This window comes from Panthera uncia, chromosome D4 (genome assembly GCF_023721935.1).
Source record: "Panthera uncia isolate 11264 chromosome D4, Puncia_PCG_1.0, whole genome shotgun sequence".
Taxonomy (NCBI): Eukaryota; Metazoa; Chordata; class Mammalia; order Carnivora; family Felidae; genus Panthera; species Panthera uncia.
The window spans coordinates 71,234,408-71,243,318 of record NC_064807.1 but is presented as its reverse complement, the minus strand read 5'-3'; the positions used below and the strand labels follow the sequence as shown (position 1 = coordinate 71,243,318).

Here is an 8,911-nt window from a genome sequence, read left to right as displayed (position 1 = left end):
TAAGGAAAGCGGGAGGAGGACGAGGTTCTGCAGGAGGGAGGTCCAGAGCAGTCTGGGAAGTGTAGTCCAGTGAGCTTAGCAGGAGACTCGCGGTGGGCGCCGGGGTTCCGGGAAGAGGCTGAGCTGGGTTGAAAAGAGGTAGGTGCGTCGAGTCGCGCGGCCCTGGGCTGAACTCCGGTAGCAAATGGAGGGCTTCCGAGGCCGGTTGTCGCTCTTGGCCCTAATAAGAGGGGCTTCACGCCTCCTGAGCGGAGGGCCATGTTGCCATGGACACCCTCTCCCTGGACTCGTGAGTGCCGCTCTGGAGCTGCGGAGGGAGTGCTGTTCTCCGCTGTGGGGACGTTGTCCCTGGGCCTTCCTCTGAGTTGGGTGAATTTTTGGTGTATTTGAGCAGTGGCGACAGATTAGGCTCAAAGAGCCCTCTAGCGCCAAAGTAAAAATAAAGACCCGGAGGAGGAGGTACGGCCTGCTTTTGTTGAAGTTTGTATTCAGCCCGGTCTTTGTGTCTGACTCCGAGTGAGATGATGCCCACGAAAGCGTCAGGTAAACTGAGCCCAGGCAACTCTGCGTGGCCCTGGGTTCCGCTGGGTGCTGGGACATCGGAGATAACAAGGCAAAGGTTTTGCCCCCGTGTTGGGGGTGGAGATGCTTAAACTATTGGTGTTTCTTGAGCTGGACAGCCCGCCCTCCCCTTCCCCGAGGGCAATTACAATAATAATAGCTATTGTTTATTGAGTGTTTACTAAATGCCAAGTCACGTTCTAGGAACTTGCTGTGCATTACGTCGTTCAATCTATGCAACAACAGAGTACAGAAACCTGAGGAAACTAAGGGCCAGTGAAAGATGAAACTAATTGTCCAAGATCAGTGGCGGGTGGCATTAGAATCTCGCCCCCTGCCCTTTGGCCTCCCGAGGGAGCGCTTTTGCCCGTTACTCTGTACTGCCTCCTAGTGGCGAGCTTTTCACAGTTTGCCGAAAAGTGAAGAAAACCTGCAGCAGGGTTTTTCTTCCTTTTAAATATTCTTTCCTCCCTTATTCCCCCCTTGGAACTTTGGCTTCCTCTACCATTTGTTTACATTGAAATCAAGATAGTATTTGATTTCATACAAAGCAATTTTGAAATGTAATGTGCCAGCCGGTTCTGTTCCAAGCTTCCAGGGAGGATACATTTCTTCCTTCGTATACTTCAGAGTCTCTAGCTACTTCCTAGATAGATGTGATAATAATTTATATCTGTACATACTCTTTGAAAGTAAGCTCCACACCCAACATGGGGTTTGAACTCATGACCCTGAGATTAAGACTATGTATGCACTACCTACCGACTGAGCCAGACAGACGCCCCTGTAATTGTACATACTCTAAAGGAGCTTTCACTGACATCATTCTCATTTAATTTTCACCATGTAGTTTTTATAGGAGGCTGACATTTATTAACCAAACTGAACAGCCTCAACTTCATTTTTAATATAGAGCTAATTTTGTCAGCTTCAGAGGGTTTCTGTGTTAAAATAAAAGTCCAAAGAAGGGGAGTGGAAAAGCGTAGCACAGCGTTCAAGAAAAGTTCGTTTCGTCTAATTGGGGTGTCTTAGTTTATTCAACAACACATTTACTGACTGGTTATTATAGATTCACACTACTTGGGGCAATGGAGACTATAAAGATGTTGCCCTCAACAGGTTGTGAACTCAGTTGGGGAGTTTCACTGTCTTTAAGGAAATTGTTTTTTGTTAGCATAAGCATCACCTTGGGTTTTCAGAGTGTTCTTTTGAGCCTCTTGGCGTACTTGTTCTCTCTGCCTGAAATGCCCTTCCTTACCCTCCTTTCTCTGCCTGCCCTTCGCAAGTCAGCTTAGAGATCTCCTCCAGGAAGTCTTCCACATCCCTGTCTACCCCACACTCTGCCCAGACTGGATTGGGTGCCTGTGTGGTGCCATCGTGTTATCCTCATCATCTTATTAGAGTATGTTGCAATTTTCTGTTTACGTGTTTGTTTTCCCCACAGACTGCGACTATGCCTTTCAACTCTGTAGCCGGAGCACGAGAAGTGTTTGTTTAATGAATGACCTGTCCATTTAGGACCTATTTAGACCCTGAGGATAACCCCGTGAATTGTGAGTTATATGGAGTTTGCCTAAAATTTAGTAAACTGATTTCAGTATTCAGGAAATCTCTTACAGATTCACAGATCTCTTACAGTTCTCGCACAGAGCTGAACAACTTTAACGGCCGTGTACTCTCCCACTAACTATACCGAATTAAGATGTGATCATTTATTTATTTAATTTATTTTTAAGATGTGATATTTTAACTTTATTCTCTAAGGTGGAATGTTTTTTTAAATGTGACTGGAGCATAAGATTAAGGCGATTATTACCTAGAATTCTCTTTTATAGGCAGCTTGCTCTTTTTTTTTTCCTTGAAAACTGTTTTTTTTGGAATTGCGGAGTTACAGATCTCCATCATGTAATAATCATGACATCAAAGTGTCTGTGTGAACCCAAATGAGTCTTTTGTATCACTGTTCATTTAGCATGCATGCTGACAAATTGATCTTGTATTTGTAGCTGAGGTTTTTCCCCTCCAGTTTTTCCTCCTCTGCTATTTCTAATAGCTGACGGTTCACCGGGTCTGGCCCTTGGGGTTGATCTCATTATGCTGCGGCGAAAACCAACCCGCCTGGAGCTGAAGCTTGATGACATCGAGGAGTTTGAGAGCATTCGAAAGGACCTGGAGGTAAGAATACAACTTTTGAACCCTTAGGGATATTTAAAACAATAGCTCTTAACTTTTGAACTCCAGACGCTTAGACCAACAGCTTATTTGAAACCTCTATTTGGATGCTTTACAGGCATCTCAGACTTAATGTGTTAGTTTCCTGTGGCTTGCTATAACAAATTACCACAAAATTGGTGGTTTAAAACAACAGAAATCTATTTTTTTACCATTCTGTAGGCCAGAAATCTGAAATCAGTGTGAGTGGTCCCAAATCAAGGTGTCAGCAGGACCCATGCTCCCTCCAGAGGCTCTGGAGGAGAATCTGTTCCTTGACCCTCAGCTTCTGGTAGCCACTGGTATTCCTTGACTTGTGGCTACATCACTTCAATCTCTGTGTCCACAATCACATTGTTTTCTCTTGTTCTGTCTGTGAAATCTCCCTTGGCCCTCTCTTACAAGGATACATGTGATGGCGTTTAGGGCCCACCCAGATAATTCAGGATAATGTCTCCATTTCAAGATCCTTATCACATCTGCAAAGACCCTTTTCCCATGTAAGGCAACATTTAGAGGTTCAGGGATTAGGACCTAAGAGCTTTGGAGGTCACCGTTCAGCCTACTGAACTGAACACGTTAGAACAAAAAACCTCTTGATTTTTTTCCTCAAGGCGGTTCCACCTCAGTGTTCCCTTGTGGGTATCTATATAGATGCTCGAGCCAGAAATCTAGGAGTCACTCCTGAGTTCTAGCTTTTCCTTACCCTTTATTTTTTCCCTGTGCGTCTCCACGGTTACAACCCCAGTCCAAGTAGCCATCATCTTTCTCTGTACAATCTCAGTTGCGTCTTAAATGGTCTTCCTACTTGCATTTTAGTTTCGTTAATCCATTCTCCATCAGGTTTCTAGAATGATCTTTAAAAATTTTCAGATCATGTCATTCCCCTGCTTAAAACTACTCATGGTTTCCTGCACATAGAATAAAATCTCAGTTCCTTACCATGGCCTACAAGATTTGGTATGTTCTGGCCCCTCGGGTTTTACCTCCTGCCATTCTTTGCTTTGGTCTCTGTACCCCAGGCACACTGGCTTTCTTCCATTTCCTTGAATATGCCAAGCTATTTTATCACTCGTGGCCTTTGCCCATGTTATTTTCCTCTCCCCCTTTCTTCATGTCTGTTTAAATGTCACTTTCTCAGTCTGAGATGCTGCTTCTGACCTATCCCAAGTTAAGGGTGTCATTCCCATCATGCTGTCACCATCTCACTAGGGTCTCTCAAAGCACTCTATTCTTTTACTTTACAGCATTTGTTATAATTTACAGTGATTTGCTTATTGTAAAAGAATTTATATTAGGAGCCTTGATTGTAGAAATCATGTCTGTCTGCTTCACTGTTGAGTTCCCAGCGTCTGGTATGATGGTAGGAACTCCGTATGTTTTGTTTTGTTTTGTTTTGTTTTTAAGTAGGCTCCACGTGGGGCTTAAACTCATGCCCCTGAGATCAAGACCTAAGTTGAGATCAAGAGTCAGACACTTAACCGACTGAGCCACTCAGGTGCCCCTCAGTATGTATTTTTAAGTGTAGCTTATCCCCCAGTATTAGATGTCCATTGATAAGACTTAAATTCTTTAGTAACCCTCAGAATAACTCCTTGACTCCTTAGGATGGTGTACAAGGCCCTTTGTGGCGTAGTCCTTGCTCATCTCTCCACTTTATCTTCCACTGACAAGTTATCTTTAATCTCAGTGCCTCTGCACACTCAGTTCTCTTTCCCTGAAATGCCCTTTCAGTATGGTTTAAACTTCAGCTGGAATGAGTCTCATAAAGTGTTGGCATACTGAACTTTGACTCTGCAGAATCAGCTCACTATTGAGTCAGTCTTTCTACTAAAGGCAATTATCCAGTGAGTTTGACCTGTTTTAGAGCAACTTAGGAATAGTTTTGCCTTAAACTAAACTTAAATGAAACCTATAGAAACTGGTATTTCATTTGTTACTGAAATTAGTTTAATTACATTTTGATGACTCTGGATTCTGAAACAGTCAGCAGTTATTCATGGTGGGAAGCCTTTTAAATGATTTCATTCCATTTGGACATTCTCAGTTTCTCATGGCTTATAAAATGATAGTATCCTTTGCCTTTTAACCTGTTTTCACTAAGGTATTTGGGGTGAACTTTGTAATGTTACTTATTGGTAATGTAGACTAACTAGAGAGTAACTCGGAAAGGTCATTTTATATACACACATACATATATATGTATAAAGTAACATCTTATTCAGTGTACTTCTATGATCTTGGCACTTACATGCGGAGTTCATTAGTAAGTGGTGAATAATAGTGGGGATTCCAGTGGCTAGAGTAGTCACTCTCCTAATGCACACTGGATAAAACGTTTGTTCATGCTCTCAGGGGATGTTATTATCTAATACCATCTTTATAGTTAGGTAGTAGTAGTTATGGGATCAGGGTTAGTCTGTCTTTGAAAATGATCAAACTGAGGGGCACCTGGCTGGCTTAGTCGGTGGAGCATGCAACTTTTGATCTCGAGGTTGTGAGTTCAAGCCCCACGTTGGGTGTAGGGATTACTTAAAAAATAAAAAAAAAAAAGTGACCAAACCAAGACATGGACTTGAATTCTGCAGTCACTTGTGATGTAAGAGCCAACCCTTTTACCTGAAAACGAAATGAAACCTTGAAACACAGGCCTTTTGATAAGATAGCACAAAACCTTGTATTCCTGCGTTACATTTAATCTCATGGTGTTAGGGAAACTGTTAATTTCTGGTGGCTATTGCTTTACCACTTAATTTTTCCATCTGTTCTCTTGAATAATACATTTACTGAAACACCCTTCTCTCCCTCTTGTCTACCAACTCTTTTTTTTTTTTCTTGTTTTATTGAGGAGTAACATACATCACTGTGTAAGTTTAAGACGTAGAGGATGATGGTGTGATTGACAGATATTGTGAAATGATGACCACAGTACGTTCAGCTAACATCCATCTTCTCATTATTATTTATCTTTCTAATTGCAGCTTCCTGCTCTGAAGCTGTACCATTGCACACCCAATTCTTCCTTCTTTGTGTCTCTTTGGTAGTGTGGACTTTCCTCTGTCATAGCCATGATCACCCTGTGTTGTCACTGTCTGTTTACCTGTTTCCCAGTTAGACTGTGACATCCTGGAGGGTAGGGGTTATATCTTTTATCACTATATCCCTGTATCCCCCTTGTACCCTTATTATCCATTTAAACCTAGGATTTCAGCTTATTATTCCATAGACCTTAACCCTAGACTTTACCATATGCCTAGTGCATGGTAGGTGCTAAATGTTTGGTAATGGAAAGAATGTTGCCTAAATCCTAAAACTTTTATACTTTCAGAACCGTAAGAAACAAAAGGAAGAAGTGGATGTCGTAGGAATCAGTGATGGAGAAGGTGCCATTGGGCTCAGCAGTGACCCCAAGAACCGGGAACAAATGATTAATGATCGAATTGGTTATAAACCCCAACCCAAGCCCAACAATCGTTCATCTCAATTTGGAAGTTTTGAATTTTAGAGGCAGATTATCTTGCATGCCAGAGCCCTGGAATGGAGTAAAATGATGGCAGAAGTACAAATAAGGTTTAGAGAATTGAGTGCTTGAAGTCAAGCAGAATGTTTTACTCCTGCAGAGAAATACTTCTGCATGAGATAACTAATGCTTACCTTTCACTCTAAGTGGAAATCCAAACTCTAGTTTATCTCTGGAAAATTTGACTCTATAAAACTTGTCTGACTTTTGTTTTTAAAAATAAATCTATTTTTGGAAAAGTGTGCAACACCCTTAATGAAGTATTAAGAATAGTACTGTTAACCTCAAGACTTTGAAAGGTAATTGCTCCAAGAGGTGACATCATTCTTCCCACCTTTACTGAGTGTCTAAACACAGGACACTTGCAGTCACGGACTCATTCAACTTGTCTCTTCAGCAAGTATTTATTGAGTTTCTGTTATGTGCCAGGACCATTTTAGGCATTTAGTAACATCAGTGAACAAAATCCAAGATCTCTGCCCTTGTGGAGATTAGATTCTAGTGATTTTGTATAAATGTGATCAAGCTGTGGGTTTCCAGAATCTGTTTACAGAATGGCTTTGTAGCTAGTGTGGGCATAATTTGGAGGGGGACAGGCAGTGGAGGGAAATATGATAATAGGAATGCTAACAATATTCCCATCATTCCAATTTGCCATCCTTTTCCAACTTGCCTAAGAATTTTTGCCACCAGGAGCTAATCTGAGAGGGTAATTTAGAATCGGAGGGGAGGAGGGGTGCCTGGCTGGCTCAGGAGCATGTGACTCCATCTCGGGGTTGTGAGTTCAAGCCCCACATTGGGTGTAGAGATTACTAAAAAAAAAACAAAAACAAAAAAACCTTAAAAAAAATCACGTCCTATTGTTTTCACTGTTTCATTCAACTACAGTGAATTGCCAACTGTGGTAGAAGGAGCCTCGAGAGTCATCAGTTTTTAATTTTATTTATTTATTTTGAGAGACTGTGCATGCATGCACACACTTGAGCAGGGGAGGGGCTGAGAGGGAGAGAATCCCAAGCAGGCTCCTCATTGTCAGTGCAGAACCCAACGTGGGGCACAAACTCATGAGCTGTGAGATCATGATCTGAAATCAAGAGTCAGATGCTTAATTGAGCCATCCAGGCGCCCCTAGAATCATCAGTTCTGAAGAGACCCTTTGGCAAGATTTTACCCAGTTCTAGGGGTAGTTGAAGGCTGGGTAAAAAGATTATGGGAGAGGCAGAGCACCTGGGTGGCTCAGTCGGTTGAGTGTCCAACTTTGGCTCAGGTCATGATTTCACAGTTCATTTCAAGCCCCACATTGAGCTCACTACTGTCAGCACAGAGCCCGCTTCAGATCCTCTGTCCCCCTCTCTCTGCCCCTCCCCCACTTGTGCATGCACCCTCTCTCTCAAAAATAAACATTAAAAAAATGCACATGGGAGAGGCAGTGATAGAAAAGGATATATAGTTCTCTTTCTCCAACTGTTCTTTCAAAACCTTTATACTTCCAGTTTGATAAAAGACCTTCAATTCTGTTATGGTCTTAAAGACAGAGCAAGAGTCAGGCTCCAGATAGGGAAATTGAGTACATTACCTCGAAGCCTGCAAAGGCCAGGATAGAAGAGAAAAAAAAAGGCGGGGTGGGGGAGGGGAGAGAAACTAGCTTCTGTCTTAAGCTGTCACTTCCCAGCATGAATAGGCACAGAAGCATGAAAACATTGAGCCTCCTTAATTTCATCTTCCCTCCTAATCAGCCAATACTCAGAGGGCTGTATATGTAAAGACACTGTATGGAGTGCGTTATACAGATTATCTCATTTAATCTTTAACTCCTGTGAGAGTACTAGATCCTCATTTTACAAAAGGGGAAACTAATGCTCAGCTATTAAGGGGTAGAGCTGAGATTTGAACCCAAGCATATTGATTTCTGAACCCATGTCAAAACTTTATGGCTACACTGCTCTCCTAGTCTCCCCCTGCTGGGTCTAGAATGTGAGGCTATCAGGGGCAGAGTGAGAGGATGCCATTCCAGTTCGCAGGAAATTTCCATGCCATTTTTCGTATACAGGAGACATTTACCAGATGAGTACATAAGGGCTTATTGCAGCATAAATCCTTTTAGACACCACTAAAACCCCATACATAAATTGTTATTCCTTAGGTCCTAGTGTTCATTTCTAGAAAATGGTCAGGTGCTCGTGAAGAGATACTAACCTCATCCCGAAGAGCTTACCTTTCAGTTCCTGAAAGCTGGAGTAAAAATCATCAAAAATACACTTACTATCGTCCAGTTGCCTATTAAGTGCTAGGTGGCTTATACATATTGCTCCCAAGTTGAAAATGGTACCATTATTGCCTTTTTATAAATGAGAACACTAAGGTTTAGGGATTATCAAAATCACTTGCCTAAGGTCACACTTCTGTTTTTTTTTAAATTTTATTTTCGAGAGAGTATGAGCAGGGGAGGGGCAGAAAGAGGGAGACAGAATCCGAGGCAGGCTCCAAGCTCTGAGCTGTCAGCACAGAGCCCAACACAGGGTTCGAACCCACGAACCGTGAGATCATGACCCAGGCCAAAGTTGGAGCTTAACCACCTGAGCCACCCACGTGCCCCAAGGTCACACTTCTGGTAAGTGG

General features: G+C 42.4%; 1 protein-coding gene across 2 annotated transcripts; it reads left to right on the top strand.

The window, feature by feature from the left end:
- Positions 1 to 26: 26 nt before the first annotated feature.
- On the top strand, positions 27 to 7,122 carry CDC26 (cell division cycle 26). 2 transcript variants are annotated; one of them, XM_049636965.1, is made up of 4 exons: positions 27 to 138; positions 2,006 to 2,114; positions 2,615 to 2,736; positions 6,101 to 7,122. In XM_049636965.1, exons 2-4 carry the CDS (start codon positions 2,063 to 2,065, stop codon positions 6,275 to 6,277), a joined length of 351 nt encoding a protein of 116 aa, XP_049492922.1. In that variant the 5' UTR covers positions 27 to 138; positions 2,006 to 2,062; the 3' UTR covers positions 6,278 to 7,122. The 2 variants fall into 2 exon arrangements, with proteins under 2 accessions (XP_049492922.1, XP_049492930.1); XM_049636973.1 differs by lacking the exon at positions 27 to 138 and adding an exon at positions 339 to 543.
- Positions 7,123 to 8,911: the final 1,789 nt, after the last annotated feature.

Excerpts from the sequence above, each read along its gene's own strand:
- CDC26 (XM_049636965.1), top strand. The coding sequence starts at position 2,063 with ATGACCTGTCCATTTAGGACCTATTTAGACCCTGAGGATAACCCCGTG. Across the intron at positions 2,115-2,614 it reads TGAGGATAACCCCGTGAATT|CTGACGGTTCACCGGGTCTG; the intron begins GTGAGTTATATG and ends TATTTCTAATAG. Across the intron at positions 2,737-6,100 it reads GCATTCGAAAGGACCTGGAG|AACCGTAAGAAACAAAAGGA; the intron begins GTAAGAATACAA and ends TTATACTTTCAG.